This window comes from Akebia trifoliata, chromosome 4, assembly GCF_017979445.1.
Source record: "Akebia trifoliata isolate Shusen 1 chromosome 4, ASM1797944v1, whole genome shotgun sequence".
NCBI lineage: Eukaryota > Viridiplantae > Streptophyta > Magnoliopsida > Ranunculales > Lardizabalaceae > Akebia > Akebia trifoliata.
Window position 1 is genome coordinate 19,660,586 of NC_141378.1, and position 23,758 is coordinate 19,684,343.

At 33.3% G+C, this 23,758-nt stretch overlaps 1 protein-coding gene across 1 annotated transcript; it reads right to left on the minus strand.

Annotated features, from left to right (window-relative positions):
* Positions 1-5,330: 5,330 nt before the first annotated feature.
* On the minus strand, positions 5,331-21,977 carry LOC147404361 (putative pectin methylesterase CGR3). Its single transcript, XM_086440279.1, has 7 exons — positions 21,769-21,977; positions 21,102-21,265; positions 20,928-20,967; positions 20,088-20,126; positions 8,872-9,246; positions 6,824-6,879; positions 5,331-5,996 (listed from the first exon to the last, which is right to left on the minus strand). The coding sequence occupies exons 2-7, from the start codon at positions 21,222-21,224 to the stop codon at positions 5,844-5,846; spliced, it is 786 nt and encodes a 261-aa protein (XP_086296405.1). The 5' UTR covers positions 21,225-21,265; positions 21,769-21,977; the 3' UTR covers positions 5,331-5,843.
* Between the last annotated feature and the right edge of the window lie 1,781 nt (positions 21,978-23,758).

The window sequence follows — 23,758 nt, forward strand, 5'->3', positions numbered from 1 at the left end:
ACTCTTTAGTAGCAGTTACTCCATGATCCCCATTTCATGTAATTAGTTATTTTAACTTTGTAAATTGTGTATATATAGATTTCTAAGCATGAATACAAACAGAGAGATTTAATTTTTTCTCTTTACCGTGTTCAATGCTTTCATCTCATTAACCATTAACCCTTATTTGCCTATAAAAAAAAAAGTATTAATGCCTTTAACCTTTGGAACAACATTAAGTTCATAACGTGATCTTGACTACCATATCTATTTAACATAAGTTTCAAGAACATTATGTAATCATGATAAGATGAGCAATTAGTCCAAAATATTAGAGAGGCTTCTCACAATTTGTCTCTTTGTAGTTATTAATTTTATTCTCGAGAACTTTCTATAATCAATGTCTCATGAACTCAAGGGAGGTTTGGACTTGTAAAAGTCCTTGGGACAGTTTGGCCTATACAAGGGTTAAGAATGTAATCCTTGATCTCATCATTACAACATCAATCCCGCAAGAGCTTCAAAGAATTTGATTGAGGATGTCACTTGCAACTATGCTTGTGTGTAGAGCTGTCTTTTTTTATTGAATGGGCAGAACCCGTTTCAATATTCAACCCCAGCTTAACAATCAATAAATTGAGAAAAAAAAAAAAAAGTGACGAAAAGTTCAAAATCAACCCATGTGAGCAAGAACACTCGATGTTGTCGGAGTAAATTCCTAAAGATCCATACATCGCAAATCTCAAGAATCATTACTTATTTGAAGAGTATCATCCTAGGGAGGGTACTACAATTTTCCAAGAATACTTGAATGACATACGTATCAGCACTAAGAAGGGTTATTGGGTCATGAGGAAGCCGTTCATTAGGTTGGCCCACCAGACACCACAAACATGAAACATATAGTAAACTTGGGGTGGTGAGCATGATAGACCTAGTCTAAGAAACAAACTGACATGACGCACACCCTAGTCCATGCCCCAGAGTTCTGAGTAGACATGGATATGACACATTGCCATCCTTCTTCAATAATGTAGGCCCCTTCCTTTGACTGTCCTAGTCCAAGAGTTTCTTCACTACTCTTATTTTGTTTGGGAGAAAATTATCGTCACATTTGATAGTAAGTCACCATTTAATGTTCTAAGATGCATATCTTATCCTGTGAAAACATAATTAGAAAATAATAAAGAAGACTAGACATGATTTTCAAATCTGGAACAATGAAATTTCAACAGCCAATTGTCTTGCAAAGAAAGGTCTTTATGATGACTCTTTTATTTAGGAATTTCTAGAAGGTCAAAGAGCCTCAAGAATTGCATGACATAATGTGAAAAAAGCCTATATTTGACTGCCCAAAGCCATCGAATTTCATAAAATTCAGCAGACTGAGGCTTTTTTTTTCTGTTGAATTTTTCATCATCAAAATTTTTTTTTATTAGTCGAGACCATCAAATTAATGGAGGATCAAAGAAATTCGACGGTCCTAGGCCATCGAAATTCGAGTTCTAAAATTCGTGGGCCTTGGCCCAACGAATTTTCCAGTTTTCACATAGTGTGAGAAAAATTCAATGGATGAGAAAAGCATAGAAAACAAAGTGTAACAATGAACCATAAATATCAGCTATTAGGCTAACGACTGCTTGAAGCCTATCTCGCTTGCCAGGTGACGTTAGAAGAAATTGAGGGACAGGCAATAGTGGATCCTTGGTCCAGTGTCCAAGAGTTCTGATGGATTTAGATAGACATGGAACTACTGAGAGGAGTCAATTGCCGGAGGTACTTTTTTGACCAATTTGTACATGACACATGTTACCTCGAGATTCAAGAGTCAATTCAGATCCAGTATGTTAAAGATGCATAAGTTCTTAATCAGACCCCAAGTCCGAGGTTATCAGTTGGACTTGGAGCCACACACAAAAAAAAAAAAAAAAAAAAAGGTTTCGGAGCTCAGAATTGAGGAACACTATGGGATAAACATGGCATTTGAGCTCAAGATCTTTACATAATTATCGAAAGAGTTACATTTCGTGAGTATCTAGGATATCAATTACAACAAGAATTAGGAGAATGATATCTGGTAATTATCTTCTAAATACATTGCAAAATGCAGATAAATATATGTGATTTATTCAGCACAGTTTGCACAAAGTTCGAGATCTTCATCGAAGATTTTTTCATATCGATTGACTATTTTGTATTAACAATTATTATTGGTCATACAATACACAACTTTCCTAGTTTTAAGAGCACCGATAGTAATTTGATGTATCTCATGCACCTTTATTAATTACACCTCCACAATCTAATAGGTGATTCCTCATAATCGGCCTTTTTTATGGGAGAGACTTGAATTCGTTAAACCATACCCATTGATCTCCTTGTCAAATTTGAATTAAAGTGGGGACAAGCGAGGTGTGGGCGGGTGGGTGTGCTTGTGGTGCATGCATGTGTGTGGTGGGTGTGCACATGTGGGAGGTTATGCCGTGTGTGTCCATGAAGGCATGTGGGGGAACGGAGGGCATGGGGCAGATGTGCACATTCGTGCGTTTGAATGCCTAAGATTTCAATGAACATTTGTTACCTCCAAAGTCGTGTATTTTGGATAAATAACCTTAAATTTTATTATTCAATAAAAAAAATTATTATTGCAATATTATTTTTAACTATCACAAATACAAAAGTTCAAAATAATATTTCCAAAAATGCCATTACACAATTTAAAATAGGGATCGACTAGTTTCACACCACTAGTTGTCAGTTGCACTCTCTAACATTTAAAAAAAAAAAGAGGTCAGGATCCCTTGACTCCTAAGAATGATTCATGAATAAAACACATGATCCCAACCCTTTAAATGCAAAATCCAATGGTGGAGATTTATCCTCAAGATAAGTATCTTCGAGATTTGTGTTATGAAGATACTCATAAATCTCAACCAGTGCATTTTGTGTTTAAAGGGTTGGGATCATATGTTTTTTTCATTAGTCATTCTTAGGAGTCGACATATCCCAAACCTAAAAAAAATGCATTTTTATCAAAATTTACTTTAATCTACTAATTGTACTTTATTGTGGTAATCATATAATTTAGGGGCTTATTCAGCTTCTCATGTCGTCTGATTGATTTTACTCATTTTCTCTTGGACACACATTAAAGGTAGGGCTGTCAATGGATGGGACTGGGCCGGGTCTTTCAAGACTAAAAAACTTGACCCAAATCCAACCCATTTTAATATCGGGCCGGGCTTAAGAGATAAATTCTTAGTCCAAGCTCGATCCACTTACAGCCCATCTACCTATATTCTGGCCATTTGCGGTCTGGGCCAGGCGAAACCCATTCTAAACTATTTTTTATTGTATCAAAAGCATACAAAAGAACAATAAATTGATCAAAATAATATTTTATTATTATAATTGACAAAATTAATTGCATTCTACATAATAATATTTTTTGGACCTCATTATTAATTTATAAAAAAAATATATATTAGGTAATATATTTTAATATAGTATAGCGGGCAGTGCCACCCAACGGGCCTAGATTCAAAACCCAAACCTGGCCCTGTAATAAAGTGAGCTTAGACCGGTCCAATAATAAAATGGACTAAATAACTAAATCCACCCAATCCATGAAGTGCCAGCCAAAATCCGGTCCATCGAAATCCCTAATGTATTGGTTTTCCAATCTCTATTTATGCTTTATTTAGAAATTGAAAAACCTCTGGTTGAATCTTTTGTCTTGGAATTCTATGATTATTGATTTTGAAATTGAAAAACCTTTGCTTGAATCTTATGTCTAGGAATTCTATGATTATTGATCAGTCCCAACTGTCCACATGGATTCCAACAAGTTTCTTAAGCCTCACAATGGCGTTAAAATCATCAAAACCAATCCTTCCTTGGTTTATCACTCCAGATACAATGTTTTGCTATTATTTTTGGAGTGGAATCATTCAAATGAAGTGCAAAGGGGAATTTTTAAGTTATGGAGTGCAATTGATATGGGTGGTGTGCAACTAGTCGGTCTCGTAAAAATCACAACATTATTTCTTGTTAGGGACCAACTAGTTGCACACCACCCATTACCAATTGCACTCCATCACTTAAAAATTCTCATTTTAGAGGATAACAGTCCAAAAATAATTAAAAAATTGCTACACTTTTTTTTTCCTTCATACTCACTCGTGCCCATAGAAATTATCATTGGTCGTTTTTAAACCATGTTTACATAGTTGCACATTTTGCAAAAAATACTTTGGTACCAAAGAGAACTTGAGAAAAATCAATCACGAGAAAAATAGGAGCACAAGTAGAAATCAAAGGCAAAGTAGAGCATGAGCCGTGAATATACAATTGCAAGAATATGAATAAGATTTAAACCCTAAAAAGTTAGGTATTGAAGTGCAATTAGTAGGTTAAAAAGTAGTTATAAGAAAAAGAAAAAATATATATTTAAGGTTGGTGTGCAACCAAAGATTCGTTGTGTGCAACTAGTTGGACCCTTTTTGTTATTAGAAGACAATAATTTTCTTTTTAAAAGCGTTAATAAAAAACAAACCACCAATGGTTTTGTAGATTGCTAACATGATATGACTACGTACCTGATTAGAATCATGCTAAGTGACCTCAAGCAGGAACCTCATATCGCACTTCTTGACGTGAGAGTGGATATGAACCACAGATGCTTTTTCACTCGAATCTCAATGAAAAGCATCTATGATTCCCATACACTTTCCTGTCAAGAAGTGCAACGTGAGGTTTCAGCCTGAGGTCACTTCAGCATTATTCATCTGATTATGTGTTTTATACTGTAAAAGGCACACCAAATTAATAAACAACAACAACCAAAAAACAGTACAAAAGAAGAGAGAAAAATACTCAAAAGGTATGTCTCCAACTGATTTATTACATAACAAACATAAAAGGGCTCAATTATAATTTATAAAATAACAAAAACAAAAAATTAGGTCATTAGACACAGTCCACATGCCTCTCACCCGTGGCATGAGCCCAAATCTGACCTAAGGTGGTATGCACACGTGCCTTCTCTACCATATTCTACGGGGTTTTAAGTGATTTTAAAAATCTGCATGACTGTTTCTTAGGCAACATGAAACAAAAATTTCCTCAAAAAAATAAAACATGAAACAATACATCAGACATGTCAAGTAGGCAACTTTGAAAAATAATTTCAATTCAAAAAATTAATTCTTGTATGAACTCAAATTAATAATCTCTAGTCTTTACTGCCAAGTAGTGGAATCAATCAAGAAAGACAAATAGATAACCCATAACTCATCAAAAGTGGATCCCGAGAAACTATAACAATCATATAAACCGAGAAATTATCAATATAGAAAACAAACACAAATTATACTTCAAATTTTACACCCTGTAAGATAGTTTCTCTTTCTTGCACAATTTCACTAAAGTTCATTACCTGGCCCAGCATTGCTGGTCTTCCCAGAAGATACAAACAAAAGAGTGTGGAGATGTACATCTCTTATGAAATTTGGCTTGTAATGCCGCTTTAGTTGACATTTTAAGTTTTTGATGGAGTAACAATTTGGGGAAAAATCGGACTAACGAGACAACTGTCTTGGCAGTTACAACAAAGAACAGACTTATAATCTGGGAAAAGCTAATTTTAGCAAATACGATATCACGGAAGCCAACTTCCCCCATAAAAATTTCAATCAACAAATATCTAATTACGGTATTCGGAAAATGACAGATGATCACAACCGACATCATCCACCAAATTTAATTTACCATTTGGTGGACATGTTTTAAGATAGAGCTGGAGACTCACTTCACTTGATTGTACCGTGAGGCCCCAAGAATGTTGAAGACATTTGGTTGATAATTTAATGGTAGGAGCTGAGGTGGAAAATTTGGCAGCTCGGATTGTATGAATTCTTGGTCGCAGCCTGCTCAAACTTCTTGATGGCAGCTTCGTTCTCTTCTAAGCCAGTTTGAACAAAATATCGTACCCACCAAGACGAGCTCCGCAATTTAGCCTTCACAAGGAAAACATCCAAAATATCATTCTTGTACCCACACTGGGGCATAGTTATGGTGACTCAAATCAGACCTGAGCATAAGATACATATACACAATAGAACCAAGATCTTTATCATCAAAACCTTACACCAAAAATATGGCCGTTGACCTATTTATTAAAATTTGTGTTGAGTAGGTAAGTTTTGGTAATTTTTGTATGTTGTGGGTTTAGTCCCACATTGCCTACAACTACAAGTTAATTATGTACTTAGTTTCTCCTCCATATCATAGACCTTAAATGTCTGTGTAATATAATCCAATTCAATAAAACTAATTTTCTTTAAAGAAATGAAGAACCAGTATCCATGTAAGAGATGGCAAAGTTTTTAGGCTGGCTGCCAACATGATGTAAAATATTATTGTAATTAAAACATGGTCGACTATGAAAAATTATGATGGAAATCAAATCCAAATAGTAGGGGTTCATGTGGCATTATTGAAATAAGAATGAAAATATACTCCCAGCAACGCGTTGAGAGGTCAAAAGTTTAAGGTATTTGGAATATGAAATCAGTATCTAATTAAAAGAGAATGTCAAGAACGATGAACTAACACATTTTACTACTTATCAGACCCTTAATCTGACTTCATGGAATATGACTATGCTAAACCAAAAAACAAAAACAGAGATTATAGACAACTAGGGAGTTCAATTCATGTAAAAATAAATAAATATAATGATTCAGTGGCCTATTTATATCCAATATCATACTTCTTACAAATAGATAACCCAATAATGCAAAAATAACAAACTGGAATCCCAGAACAGCATGTAGCCACTTACCGGCCTTCCAAATCTGGAAAGTTCTGCATCCTTAGCTCTCTGCTGACCTGGATAACCTACAAATGAAAAAGGTAAACCAATGAAAACCCGGGATTGTAGACTATTTATTATATCATCAATAAATGCTCGACTCCCTAGCATAAAATTTTTAGAAAACAATTGAATTTTCTTGAACAATAATACAAGCAAGTAAAATACAACGAAAGGAGATTTATCTAAAGGTATTTGTTATAATATTAGATCTTTTCCTCTAATAATATTCAGTAAAATTCTAATATTGTAGCCACATTAAGAATAACAATTATTTTGATAAAATTATAACCAGATGTAAAAGATATTATAACAAGAATACATATATGTATTCATCCTCAAAGTCTTATCTCGAGGATTTGGGATGGGCTAAACGAACCTTTCCTCCAATCCACTCTATTCAAAGCCACATCTTTTGTTATTGAAAGAGTTCATATCTTCTTTCACTATCTCCATCTATGTTCTTATGGATCTTCCTCTCACTCTTTTGGAATCTTTAACTCAAATATTTCTTCTAATTGGTCTGTAATCAGATATTGTTGAACATGGCCAAACCATCACAATCAATTTTTTTCTTAGTTTATCATCTATTGGAGCTACTCCTACATTTTACCAAATGTGGCCATTCCTAACTTTATTGTCCTAGTCTTTCGATTCACCCATCTCACCATCCTCATCTATACTATGCTTAATTTACTAACATGCTTCTTGACCGTCCCCACATTAAGCTCAAGAGAGTATGGTTGATCTTATTGCCACAGTATTTTTTTTTTCTTTTAATATGTTTGTTCTGTGTCTATCATATAGCACTCCAAAAGCACGTCTCCACTTTAGCAGCTCTAATTGTATGCTTTAATCTCTCCATCCTTATGCATAATAGACTCAAGATAACAGACATGGTTCAGGGTATTATGGACAATCAATTCTTTCTAGACATTTCTCTGACTAAGTGTCAACACAGGTTAGTGGCTAGTAATTAGTAGTTGAAAACAATTTTGAACCTAGGTTGTGGTATCAACATTCATAGACTTTAACCAACTTAGCAAGCTGGCCCTTCCCACTACTAAATTTACACTCCAAATGCTCAAACTTAGTTCTACTTATTCTAAAACCCTTAAGACTCCAAAGGCTTTATCCAAAGCTCTAATTTTAACTAATAATACATCATCCATAAATAGCATACCCCAAGATACGTGTTCTTGAATATGAGCAGTTACTTCATCTATAACTAGAGAAACAAATACATAATAAAAACCGACCTTAGATGTGGACCAAGTATAACAAGGAACCCCATTTGTCTCCTATCATTTTCCCTCACACTAGTCACAGCCTTCATATACATATCCTTTATTATATCAATGCATCCGTTAGGACTCATTTCTTTCCCAAGTACTTCGTTGTATGTTTTTACTAAGTCAATGAAAATTATATGAAGACTCCGTACTTTTTTTATCATTTTTCAAAGTAAAAGATTGCTCGATGATTTATCTGCCCAATTTAAAACCTTTTTTTTTTCTCTGGCATATTCATTTAATTATTTTAACCTTTTGTACAATCATGTTTTCCCATAGTTTCAAAGTGTGACTTTAATATCCTAATAGTCGGTACGGTTATGAATGTGTTATGTACTCTTATATATAGGTATTGCAACCTTAAAAAGCAAAATGAACAAAGCGAAACAACGAACCAAGTAACATAGCACTCGAATCTCCCATGTATCTCTTGTTAGTTGTTACTTCAAGTCTCTTTGGTGGTCCTCATTTAATAATTTATTAAAATAACCCTTCCACCTTTCCTTATCTCTTCATCTACTACTAACGCTATCTTATCTTCACCTTTAATCTACCTAACAAATCTACCTAACAATATCGGAATCTCTAGATTTCCTTTCCCTAATTTTTACCAACTTGTAGACATATATCTCACCTTCTTTAGTACCCAACATGTTAACAATACATAAATGTATAACTTGAAATTAAATAGTATATGAAAGGTCATAAAGTTATTTAGGAAATTACCAGAAAAAATAACAAGACCTTCCATGGATACCCCTGCCAGGTTTGGAAGAGTCTTGTTAAGGTATTTTGGAGATAAGTAATCCAACGCATCAGACACGATAACAAGATTAAATGATTTTTCCTTGTAAGGCAGAGGAAACTTGATATCAGACACTCGCACAAGGCCCTTGCGTACAAGATTCTTGCAGTTAGCATCAGCATCCTCTATGTCATACGGTTCCACACCCCAGGCTTCAATATCCTCTTCTTTTAACAATTTAGAGACCACGGAACAAGAGTCAGGGCCTACATGCAAAACTTTATGCATGTTGTCACCATATGCTTTCTTAAGAATTGGTATTGCTCTCTGAACTTCTGATGTGCATGACAGGCCACCTGCATACATAGGCATTATGTTGAGACCTTGAAATAGAGGACTATTGTTCCAACTAGACAAACTTCCGTACTAACTTGCATTATAGTAGATTTAAATGGGAAAAAGGGAAACTAGAATAGTATCAGAGTAACAAACATTTATTACACACATATTTATACAAGAATAAATGGGATTAAAAGCATTCTTTCATTTTAGTTCACCAAGACAGGTTGTATAAACAAAATAACTTGCAGGCTTAGCCAAACAGGAAATGCCTAGGCTATGGTCCTCAATACATGAAGCATATAAAATTCATAGAAATTTAACTATCTTTATTGGTCAACTAGTTTAATTCCTCTAAAGTGATAATTTGGAATAACAAATCTCATTACTGGACATCTTTGGGCAATCAAGAGGAGATACCTGAGCAGATCTCAAGTTTCAGATAATTAGATGCACAAGTTAAAAGCAGGCATGATTGTAAAATCTGAATAGGAGAAAACAAAATCGTAGCTCTCAGAAAAATTAAGCAGAAACCAAAAACTGTCAGAAGTTATTTCTATGATAGACAATTAAAATTTAAAATTTTAGTACTTCTAAATGGTTACATTTATTTTTTCTGTAATAACTTACATGTTTAATACAACGTTCAAGAACAACAAAAATATGCAGGTAACACGTGATCGGTGGCTTAAGATTTTGTACCTCTAAATGATTACATTTTTTTTTTCTGTAATAACTTATATCTTTAATACAATGTCCAAAAACAACGAAAAATATGCAGGTGACATGAGATTGGCAGCTTAAGAGGCGGATCTGGGGAAAAAAAAATCACACACTCACACACGCACGCAAATTGTTTTACATGGAAAAAAATCTGAAAATTATTTGTCATTAGAGATTCCAACTAATGTGGCTATATCGATGGATTGATTAATTCATTTCACCATTTACTAGACTAGGATGGAGCTAGAAACAGGGGAGAGATACTGAAATAGGAGCGAGAGCAGTAATTGTTCTAAGTGAAAGTAAATTATCAAAGTTGTATAAGGTATAGGCAAGAACACCTAGATGAACAGTCAGACACCTCGGTGAATGCCTAGCAACTGTTCTGGAGAGGAAATGGATTGTTACAAGCAATATAGTATTATATTATCAAGTAATGTCCAAAAAGCTAAAAAGACCATTAAACAAAAAAATTATAATTTATAAGTGATCTGACACACTATGTAAGGACATTTTTGCAAAAGCTTCAAGAAGAACAATCATAAGTTATGAAATAATGAGACGTTAAAGGAATATAGAAGTTACTAAAAGTTTAAAAAAAATTAAAACATTGGAAAAAAGTAGAAAAATAGAATAAAATTTTATCACCACCATCATCGTCATCACCCTCAATGCCTTATCACAAAATTTGGGGTCGGCTGAATGAATCATGTTCATTTATTTATGTCTAAAGCCATGTCTTCTTCCAATTTAAGAGTGGATATATCCGCCCACACTACCTCAATCCACGTCCTTTTTAGTCTTCCTCGAGCTCTTTTCGACCCCTGTAATTTTACATTCCTTCTAGCAAGGGTAGTCACAGGTCTTTGTAAGTCCTTGACAAACAAACCCTTACATTCCTTCCTTGGAGAAGACTGGGCACTTCAGCAAAAAAGCTTTGACATTGAATAATTTGTGATTACATTTTTCTTTGCCTTTAAATACTATTCAATTTAAAGAAAGTATTCACCATAGAAATGCCCCCTTGATGACTACGCTCAAATGTTCCAGGTTACTAAAAATGCAAATTGATAGTATAGGCATTACCCAGACAACGCCAAATTGAACAGCAAAGAGATGCAAAGTAGCATGGGCCAAAGGATACTGAAAACGCATGTGGTTCATGCTATGGTTTGTGGAGCCTGATGGACTGATCCCTAAGGATTTACTATTAATCATTCCCCAATTTTTTATACTTTCATGAGGAATATATAAAACCCTAGTTACATTTCTTGGAGGCATATATTTATCTTTATTCAGTGAAAGGGTGTAATCTGTACCAAAGAGTTTTCTCTTCATAATGGAATCGATGTGGATCCATGGACATACCTCAATCTAGATGGAACCATGTAAATCTGAGTTCTCTTAGTGTGATTGCATCATCATTAATTTATTTTTTGTTCTTGGATCTATTTCGTTATAGTTTACATATTCCCCATTCTCTTTGCAGATACATAGAAAATAATGAAGATGCAATCACACAAAGAAAATAATAGATCCAAGGTGGTTCTACTGCCTAAAAGAAAAGAACTACCTTAGAAGGAATCCTAGAACACCAAATGAAGAAACAGGAAAAAAAAAAACGAAACACTATTGATTGCGTAGTTGAAGGATCTAACAGAAAATGTCTCCTGAAGAGGAAGGGTCATCGAAAAACCTAAAAAACTTGTGAGAAAGTAGAGAAACAAATTCAATCTCCCAATTATTTAACCTTCATCTGAAATTGCAAATTCCAAGACCAAATGATTATTTTTGAAGGATAAAGCATACGGATGAGAAAGTTTGCTTGAGGGGGAAATCTCTGCCCCATTTATCTTCCAAATATTTATTTTTATCTCTCGTATATACCTTAAATACAATTCCTCTTGAAAAATTCAAACAAATTTTCATGACACCTTTGCATACCCTATTTCATACAACATTATAAGCAATCTGTCTTCTCATCCTAAATATGACCATACTCAGCATGAATGAGTAATAGCTTGCTTGTGGAACCTACTGGTGTATTATTGTACAACTTGTCCCTTTCTTTCTTTTTTTCTTTTCTTTTTTCTTTTTCTTTATCTTTTTTTTCTTTTTCTTTTTCTTTTTTTTTTTTTTTTTTTTTTTTTTTGATAGGTATAAGGTTAGTGGTTAGCATATGATGTTGGGTTCACGGGGAACCTAGGACGTGGGAACTACACTCCACACGTCTTACCACTTGGCTAAATAGGCACTTCTACAGCTTGGCCCTTTCCCTGGCTCACTGTCATCTAATCCACTGGTCCTTCTTGTAAGGACGGCTTCTAGGATTGTATTGGATTAGACACTAAGGAAGAGGGCCAAATGTTAATAACTTGATGTTTCTTATACCCAACCCTCCCCACCACGCCTCCCAAAAGACATAAATAAAAATCTAGGGCCTTAAGAAAGGGTAATGTTCTCTTAATTCACTAGATAGCAGTTAGAATTATTCTTCAAATCGTTCCATGAAAATTTTCTAATGTGATTTTCAATTTTTGTTTCTGATGTTGGGATCAAAATAAGTTCATACGGTCTATCAGCAAAGTTGAAGTTGGCTGCTCTTTACGACTACCCATTTCAAAGACGTAAGCTCGCAATCAAAACACTCAACTACAAGGTCCCATGAAGATTTCAATTATAACACTTGAAGGAAGGCCAAGGTTCGTAATGGGATGGTAATTAACTACACAACCTAGGGCTTCTGACAACAAAAGAATGTTTATAACCATACGCACCAAAGTCGCCGACTTTTTCAAAAAATCGTGTTTAAATCGTGATTTTAAAAACTGATGATTAAATCACGACTTTTTGAAAAAGTCGGATTTAAACACATAAAAATGTGAAATTTTTTTTGCTGAGCCAGCTATTTTAAAAGGGTTTTTTCAAAGATCATTTATTCTTAAGTTTAAAATAGGATTTGATGATATAAATGATAATATCACTTAGTAGAAAAAAAAATTATTGTCTTAACACTATTTCGATTTTTTCCCTTGCCAACTTTTTCCCAAACCCCGACTTGGTGACTATGTTTATAACCTCTCCCACTTAAATATCGAATCTTTTGAAAATTAATTCCAAGACCTAACACTGCTTTGAAATAGCACAATAAACCTCTCAAATCAATTGTTGAATGGAAGGACTTGCAAAAATCAAGCATCATCTGGTAATTGGAGATGAAAGATCAATGGGTTACGGCTATATTAGGCCTTTAGAACTCCTAAAATAACTTGATGGAGAACCAACAACTAACACTGAGAAAGATGCTGAGAAAATACACTTATCTATCCATTTTCCCTATTTTTTATCGAAAACCCATCCTTCCAAATATATAATCTAGGAAACTTCAATAAATATAATCATATAGATGTGTTTTGCAATTAAAGATTTTCTTAACCAATTGTTTCTAGAAAGGAAAATGGATGTTGGACAAAGCTCCAAAATGTAAGTAAAACATAGTTTGGAAGAAGCTATTGTACTATAAGAAATAACTACAACATTGATCAGGTCATGCCAAAAAATTCAATGAATAAGTTCCAGCTCTTTTTCTAAATCCAAGGAAGAACAAGATGGCAACAATAGTATCCTTATGATATATGTAGCAAAGAGAATCTTACCTCAAAAATTGAAATGTTTAGGATGAAGGAAGTCTTCAATGAGAATTTTGATTTCTTTTTCTTTTTCTTTTTTGGCTTTTTTTTAAGTAACAAGTATATCAAGGCATTATGACTTTGCCCAAAATTTAATTTCGTTAAAATTCAAAATTAATTCAACAAAGTTAAGTTTGTGAACTACAAAAAGTTAGTAAAATTAATTATTGCTAAAATTTTGAAAATGCTCCAATATCTTACAATCAAGCAGAATAAAAACACTCACAACTAATCATAACATAAAAGTTAAATCCTTTGGACCAGCACACGAAAGATGAGTAGTATTCTCTACCCGTTCTACCACAAGTATCCAAAGGAATAAAATTTCAACAGGCAATTTACAATTATTTTCTTAAAACAACACCATTTAATTAAATAAATTCAATTACATAATTTACTTTTCATAGCCCAACTGACCTACAATATTAAATTCCTTTTTTATATATTAAAAAGAAAGGAACAAGGGGATGCTCATACTTTTTTGGTTATAGTACCTTAAAATTTCAAAAAAAAAGAAAAAAGAGATAGATTTGTGAAAATGAGTCAAAGATCTTATGCATTTACATATTTGCAAAATAAATGCTTATTTAATGTATAAATTAATACAAAATTATAAAGAACTATAAATTTACCAAAAACTATAGAATCTGTAGAGTGTTGGAGCTAGCCGTAAGCCCTAAAAGTTACATTGTTATTTAAAACTTAAAGCCAATTGTTGTTTACATATGAAACTTACTAAAGAAACTAAATGAGCAAAAAATGGGGATAAAATTGTTTATACGTCTGATTTGAAATTTTAGTCTGAAAAGTAAATTTTTTCAAAACATAATTGTAAATTCATTTCAATGGAAATTGACCCAAAAAAAAAAATCTAAAAAGTTCATTAAATTTTTGGCTAATTTTAATACTTATTTACGTATCAAAAGTATTGAAATAAACAAAACTCAAAGAAAAGAAATCCCTATGTTATGACCAGGTATGAAGGTGCCACCTCAATGAGGTGGTCAAGTCTCTGTGATACTACCAATCTTGGGGCCAAAAACCCCACCTTCGCACTTTACCTATTGTAGACGATGCAAATTAAATGGGCCCACAAGTGCACCACGCAGACTGATCATAAGGGAGGTGGAACAACACAGTCAATGGGAACCCAAATAAGATGAGGGTTTGGAAGTCATTTCACCTTCATTTTCTTCTATAAATAGGACAAGATAGTCACATGTGAAGGGGTCCTCTCTTTCTAAGGATTATCACCACTTCTCTCTCACCTGGCTCTCATCTTTCTAACCCTATTCCATTTCTCTCACAAGGGGGCTTTCTATCGCTCTCTTTCTCCTATGTATTGTAGATCTTGTAATCATGGTTTAAAAATTTGTTTCGCTCTACACGAAATGTTTCAGACGAAACTAACTTCAAAATGAAACATTCGATGTTTCAATATTTTCCTTTAAGATTATTATGATCTAGCAAAGATCTTTGGGAGAACGATCTGGGAAAGATCTTTCAGAGAAAAACCCAAGAGAGATCTATGAGAGAGAATGAGGAAGGGATTTGCAAGCGGACAAAGAGAGATCTGCGAAAGGAGAATCTAGGAGAGGAGATTCGTGGATAAAAATCTACGTGAGGAGAGAAAGGGATCTCTCTTTGTCCGCTCGCAAATCCCTTCTAAGAATTATCACCACTTCTCTGTCACCTAGCTCTCATCTTTCTAACCCTATTCCATTTCTCTCACAAAAGGGGCTTTCTATCGCTCTCCATCTCCTATGTATTGTAGATCTTGTAATCATGGCTTAAAAATCTGTTTCGTTCCGTACGAAACCAACTTCAAAATGAAACATTCCATGTTTCAATCTTTCCCTTTAAGATGATTATGATCTGGGAAAGATCTTTGGGAAAAAGATCTGAGAATCTTTCAGAGAAAGATCCAAGAGAAATCTATAAGAGAGAATGAAGAAGGGATTTGCGAGTGAATAAATAGTACGTTTGGAACAGCCGTGTGAAGGCAAAATTCAGCCGAGCACGTTCATTTCTTGGAATTTGAGTGTTCGGTATAGTTTACAATTCCTTTTAGTTGCCGATTTATTCAGAAAAATCAGCCGAATCCCTCGACTATTAACACTTCAACGAGCCTCCGCACAGTTCTGCAAAAACAAACTATTGACGCCATCTCTTTCTCTCTCTTTCTGATCTTACAATCCGGAACCTCCTTTCCATCTTCTTCATCTGCAACTTTGTCAAATAAGCAACTGCTCTTCTTCCTTTTTCTTTTTCTTTTTCTTTTTTTTTTTTTTTTTTTTTTCTTCAAGGTTCAACAACTTAAATTTCCATAAGAGAAGAATAATCGTCCACAAGCAGCACAGAAACACTGTCACCTTCTCCACCTGCATCTTTCTTTCTTTCTTTCTTACATTATTAAAGCTATCAATCACTCGCTCTTTATTATTTTCCTTCTTCTTCTCAATTTAATCGGAATACCTTTACAAATTAAGATTGAGATAACGATCTGATGAACCGATCGCCTTTGTGCTGTAGCTGACTTTCTACCCAAATTTTCATCTTTTCCGTAGAATTTTATTATTCTATTCTTTCACACCAACACAATGAACAGTTGAGATTAGATGATAAATATTGATTTTTTCTAGCAATTAGAAAATGAATTTTCCTCTAAAATCAAGTTTGAGCTCTCTGTCAGTACTCTCTCCACTAATATTTGTGAAATCTTCTATTGCCACACCAACTTTTGCTAACACTACACCAACTGTAGCAATTCTTTAGTGATTTATATATGAATTGGTGTGCAATTAACATTGGTGTGACTTATTTTTTTCCTTGACATCAAAATCATTGGACTAAGAATAAGTAAAAGTTGGGGTGCCAATAGTAACACTCATTTTTTATTCCTTAGATTCTTTTGTTTTAGGTTTAATATTTTATATGAACATTTTTTTTAATTGTAAAAAACTATTGAAATTGTTTGAATGAGTGCTATAATATTTTATTCTGTTGAGATTGTAATTAGATGCAAACCTTAATAATAAATAAATAAAATAGGTGAATGGTTGAGAATAAGTAAAAGTTGGGGTTTCAATAGAAATTCTCATTTTTTTTCCTTAGATTCTTTTGTTTTAGGTTAAATATTTGATATGAACATTTTTTTAATTGTAAAAAACTATTGAATTTTGGGTATATTATTCTTTATTTATTTATTCTTCTTTTGGCTTGATTGTAGATCATTTGATTGGATTTTGGGTATATTATTCTTGATTTCTTTTATGATCCAATCAAGGGTCATTTTTTATGACCTTAAATAATTCAATATTTCAAAGATTAATGAAATAAGGATGGAATAATGGTGGTTGGGATGGGGAGCAATCAATGGTTTTTTTTTTTTTTTAATAATAATTTTTTTAATCAGCGTTACTATGCTTGGTGCGTAGTTAGTTTTTCTTTCCCTTTCTCAATCTGTGGGTTATGAATGGTATCAAAGAAAAGAATAAAAAATAAATATTTTCTCTTTTCCTCAAATTCTCTTTCTTGTCTTTCAAATCATTTTTTAATTTTTTTTTTTTATTGCTTGTGCTATGTTGTTGCTAACAAAAAATAATAATATAAAAGGCGGTTTTCCTCCCAAAAAAAAAATAATAATAAATTGTATGTTTCAACGTCATTATGCGTGGTGTGCTACTAGTAAAAAAATATTTTTCTATTTTTATCTTCTTCTCATGTAAGCAAAGAAGGGGGGGGGGGGGGCAAGAGGAAGCCTCCTTCCTCATTCATCTCCCTCTCTCTCACGTCCGCACTATCTCCTTCCTCCTTCATCTCTCTCTCTCACGTCTGCACTCTCTCTTGAACCTAACCACTCGAACTCCCTTTTCTCTTGATTTTTCTCTTTCTCTCGACCTCACTTGCTCATTATTTTGCATCCCAGAAACATCCATACACCCAGACTCGCCTCTCCTTTTTTGCTCTCCCTCAGACCTCCTTATCTCGCTTCCCCATTCTCGAATATCAGAGCTTTAAATTTAAAGAAAATTTTGAATCAGAAAAAAAAAGAGTCTCGTCTCTTCTCATTCCTTCTTCGATCTTCATTTTCTAACATAAAAAATAAACCAAGAAAGAGAGCTTCTTGATTGTAAGATCAGAGAGAGAGAGAGAGATGGCGCAAACTTTCTACTTTGTTTTACTCTTTTTTTACGGAGGCTTGTTGAACCGTGCGGAGACTCGTTGAAGTATTAGTAGTCGAGGGATTCGACTGATTTTTATGAACAAATCGGCAACTAAAAGGAGTTGTGAACGATACCAAACACTCAAGTTTCAAAAAAGGAACGTGTTCGGCTGAATTTTACCTTCACACGACTGTTCCAAACGTACTACAAGAGTAAAAAAAAAGTAGAAAGTTGGCGCCATCTCTCTCTCTCTCTCTATGATTTTCAATCAAAGTTTGAAATTCTTTTGTCGCTCTATTTGATCTCTACTTAGTTGGTTTTTTTCTTCTTCTTCTTCTTCTTCTTCTTCTAGATTTGTAGAAGTAAAAAATCATTAGAAGAAAAATAATGACTCTCCATTAAAATCTTACCCTTCGTACCGTGTTTCACTTAGATTCTATAAAATACAAAATGACTCATAAAACAAAGTGTTTCAAATTTATGTGATTTTTTTCCTTAGATTCTTTTGTTTTAGGTTTAATATTTTATATGAATGTTTTTTTTATTTATAAAAAATTATTGAAATTGTTTGAATGAGTGTTATAATATTTTATTATGTTGAGATTATAATTAGAGGCAAACAATTCAACATCTTTTTTTAATTTCATCTAGCAATTTTTAGACAGTAAGTTACCAAACAGTTCAACATCTTAACAACACAATTAGACAGCATGTTACTAAACAATATACTCAATTCAGCAAATTACTTCAGCAACAACAACAACTTTCTCTCAACTTCAGCAACTTTACATACAACTTTTCCAAATAGAGCTAAAGAGAGATCTGAGAGGAGAATCTAAGAGAGGAGATTTGTGGATAAAAATCTGCGTGAGGAGAGAGGGGGGATCTGAGGAGAGGGGAGAGATGAAGAGAGAGAGTGGTAACTTTGAGCTAGTGTGTTGCTGTCAAATTTTCAAGGAAGGTAAAGAGGAGTATTTCATCACAAGTAACATAAAAAGAGGTCTTTTCTTTTGGATGAAATGCTCTTGACCTTGGTCTTCTGTAGAAGATTGGTTCATTTAGACCAATCCCCCATTTTTTTGGTAAATATTTAATATACCCATGTGTTTTCAAATTGATGACAGACCCCTTTGACCATGGTCTTTTGAGAAAGTTTTTTTTTTTTAATGTTTCAATATTTCAGGAATGTTTCGCAATATTTTGGTATCGGTTCGATTTTTTTTTAAAACCAAAACATTAGAACGAAACGAAATTTTAAACCATGCTTGTAATAGTTTTAAGAATAGTGGAATAACTCTTCGGAACCCAGAGACGTAGTATGGATTTTAGACGAACTCATGAACAAATCTTGTGTATTGCTCTCTCTCTTCTTCTTCTTCTTCTTCTTCTTAGTACTTACAAAATGGTACGACCATAAGAACATTGCCGAAGACGGCAAGTCACATTCAGAACACATCGAACCTCAATCAGAAACCAGTGTGATACCAGCACCGAACAGCCCTAAAACATGCTTTAGGCAGTGGTGGGACTACCCAAAGTGCCCCATGACACGTGACGTGCACAAAAACCTTATTCTCCATGTACATAACAAAAATTGGACATCGACACCTATAAAAAAAAAAAAAAAAAAGGATTTTGTATTTACATCTTTCATTTTGCCAAGGAATCCATTGTATTGTTCACACTCCTTGAACTATGAAAAATGGTATCCAATCACCATCCACCTGCCTAGTATGATCAGTTTATAAGAAGTTTGTCCAATTGCACCCATGGTTCAAAGTTTTTCATTCTGTTTAGGAATGTCTAAGCCAAATCATCCCAGGCTGTTAAAATTTTCCAAAAGTACCAAAATGTTTTGGAATATTCCATGAAACATAACAACACAAATCAGTAATACAGTAACACAAGATTCATGTTGTAGACCCAATATTTGGTCTAAGATGTAGATGATGACGATGTGTCAAAGGTTGTAACAAGGAAAAATAAATTCCAACTCTAGAAGCCAAAAGTATAAAATCGCTGAAGATGCTCCTACAAGTCGTCAATACTAGATGTTCTAACTATATAACCTTTTATAATAAAAAAAGGATACAATTCTCAATTATAGGTCTGGCATTTCCCGATTCTTTTTAAATACTTGTCAAAGAAATTGTAAACGTAAATGGATTACCATATAACACATCTCAGAAAAATCAAGTCTAAACTCTTTATCATTATTTATTGGAGTTGGGGGAGGGGGGGTATGAACCCCAAACCAACAAGGAAAGAGAATATATTTACCTTCAGCCTTATTAACAACTTTATCACCACCAAATCCACCTGTAGTATGAAAACATAGAGTTTTCAGTCCATCAATAAAACAATAATAAATCTTTTAAAGCTTTAAAAAAAATAATAACATTTTAGATATTTAGAATTCTCTTCCGAACAGTTCTCCTAATTGTTGCCTCGCACAATTTTGGTTTTGAAACCAGGTTAGGAAATTTCTTAAAGAAATTGAGTGTGACTAGGAAACTAAATCCCCCGGACTAATATGAGTCAATCGTGTGTTATCTCCTATAATACATGTGACTTTTAGATATTTTAGCATGATTAAAACACACATAATCCATGCTTTCTAAAATATATAATTGTGGTCTCATAAAATCCAAATTGAATTAAAAAGTTACTTAATAATATTGAATTGGATTAGGTAACATGACCTCACTAATATTGTGTGATATCATTATTTGCTAAGGTAGAGAGAATTGAATATACCAAGCTACATTTCTCTATAGAAGGCATGTTTAATCACCTAGCTCCAGCATGTTTTCAAGGTTTGTTAGTGACAATCAGGTATATTTGTTAGTTTTAATGATTCTATTGCTTGCTTATTCATGTGATTTGAATCTAACATTGAACTATCGGTCCTAGATCTTGTTCTTGTTAATGTTTGTGACATATGATATATGTACATTTTAAAAAGACTTTTAACAATTTTGTGATTGCCATCCAATGAATGGTACAGAAAACGTGAAATTATTTTCTATAAGCCCACTTATATCAGTTGTATTTAGTGATCTCTCTTAAAAATAAAAACAGACTTATTTAGTGATGAATGGTTTTTCAAGATTGACAAACCTGAGCCACTATATGAATAACCAATAAGAAGGAGTGCACCCTGAAATTTCGGCCAAAAAAAAAACAATGTTTCAACTCACAAGGCAATGCCAAGCTGTGTAATTCTTCAAAAACCAGGATCATCACAATAAAAACAATAATATATATATATAACCATTTTGGAATGAGGAATACCACAAGGACCAGTCCGATGGATAGCAAAGGTGAAGAGCGTGATTTATTATGCAACGAGCCTGCAAATGGAATACTTCCACTATCTACAAAGCGTCGAGCGGGATTTACTTGCCTCCTTGACATTGCTACTGTTCTATAGATGAAGAACCTGCAAGACTTTTACACTAATGGAAAATGGAGGAGAATTTAGGGTAAGAAAGATAAAATTATAATCACTAAGCTTCTCCAACCAAATTAAAACACATTATAAACAGTCTGAATTCTGAAATGAACATTGATTAAAAGATTAATAGAAAAAGGAAAAATCAAAGAAATCTACAATTTCAACCTTCGAAAATTTTGAAAGATTCCTTGAAGCCAAAATGTAATACTAGATAGCCTAGATCCGTAAACGAAGCTCAAAATATGAGAAATTTCAGAATTCAAGTAAATTGAGCTCAAATTTATATAAAACAGAGCCAGAAAACCGAACGGATCCGTGCATCTTGCGATAAATTGTTTTTCATCCAAAGAACTTCAAATCAGAGTAATAAAATTCAAGAAGAAATCCAAAAAAAATCTAAAAATTCAAGCAAAGATCGAGAGATGTAAAAATCCTTGAAATCGAGACCCTTGTTAACAAAGTTTAAACCAAATTGAAGAGCCAATATAATAAATTGAAAATTACCTGAGATCCTAGATTGGAATAAATTCAAATTCGAGATCTCGAGCTCTTGTGACCAGATCTAGATCTGTTTCTCCACTCTCAGCTCGCTCAGAGTGAGAATAAAAAGAGTCTCTAAATGCTGATTCTTGTTCTCGCTTGTCTATTTTATCCTTCGTGCGCGTAGTGCGCACAATAACAAAAGCCCTGCTAGTCGGCAGATCTCCAACAAGAGTCGATCATATTTCCCTTTTTAATATTTTTCTATAATTCCCATTTTAGATTTTAGGTACTGGTAATTGGTCATATTTCCCTTTTTAATATATTTCTATTAGGGGTGTGAATGGGTATCCATTTAATCGGAATCGGAACCAGAATCGAAAACTCCAATTCTAAACTTCTTTTTATGGAACCGATTAGAATCGGGTGTAAAATGGAATTGAACTGATAGGAATCGAAACCATTAGGTTCTATCCAATGGATACCCACGGGTACCTAAAACCAATTTATTTTGTCATTTTTTTTTTCATATTATAGATGATCTAAGGTATTTTTTATTTTAAAATAAATACATTTTATATAAAATTCTTCAATTTTTCATATAAATTATCGATTGAATCTTAAAATGAACTACTCTTTTAAAAATTTATTACTTTTAACAGAGAGAATTTTTTTACTTTTGAAAAAATTCATTAATTTATATTTTTAATATAACAAATTATAACTAAGTTAATAATTTTATTTATAATATGTTAATTTTTTTTATAACAATATGAAACACATTTTTTCTCATTTGATTCTTGAGAGTCAGAATCGATGGGTACTCGTGATTTTTGACAATTTCGGTTCCATTTAGTTTGGAATCAGACCCAAAACCTACAAGAATCGGAACTGCCCAATTGACACCCTGATTTCTATAATTCCCACTTTAGATTTTTGGTATTGGTATTGGTAGTAGTAGTTGGTATAAGGAAGGGAAAATTACTTAAAGGACCCTCAATTTAATAAACTTTTTCTTTCTTAATAGTACTTTGTTAGTGGCCACCGCTTTTTTATTTACTATCAAGTTCACCATTTTTTATGATTATTACACTCGACGTTTTTTTTATTTAGTGTTGAGTTCATAATTTTTATTGTCAAACTCACCATTATTTATTGTCGGGTTCACCACTTTTTATTTACTATCGAACTGGACACTTTTTAATTATTATCGAGTTCACTTTTTAGATAAAAAGTGGTGACCTTGACACTCAATTTTCAATTTTCAAGTTTTTTCAACTAAAATACATGGAAAGATCAACTAAAAACTTGAGATAACTATTTATTTAGATAATTTCAACCCAAAAGAATCATTTTTGTTCGATTTTCATCTAAAACTAAGAAATAAGTGAAAACCCTAGTTTTTACATAAATCTTCAAAATATTTGAAAATTCATTGGAAATGACTTCTTTTTCTTCTTCTTTCTTAAATCTTTTTCGACAAAATGGAGTCTTTGAACTCACTTGAAATGCCAAAAATCTAATTTTTAGATGAAAACGATGAGTTTGAACGGTTAGGACATTCAATTGTGAGAAATGTGGGAGATAAGGTCAATGGACCACTTAGAAAGAAAAAGTTTACTAAATGTCTTACCAACCTATTGTCGAAAACTTATGGACTATTTAGAAAGAAATCATTTTGTGAGGGTCCTTTAAGTAACTTTCCTTATAAGATATAATAGGTGATGATTGTGCTCGCAAAAAGGGTAATACTCCTCTAGATATGATTCATGTTTAGGAAGTGCTCCTATGATTCGCTTCTTGATTTTCAAATTTCCAATGGTTCAGATGTTCCCTTAAACCAACCCAAGAATGGATCGGAGGGAAATGCAACATAGGAAATGTTTGTGTCTTGTCACAAGAGACCGATCAACCAGACCAGAAGTAGTCGATAATGTTCTGTCAAAATAAAAGCAAAAGGACCAACGACGATCCTATCCTAAAGAAGAAGGAAGAGGAGCTAGAGTCAGACTAG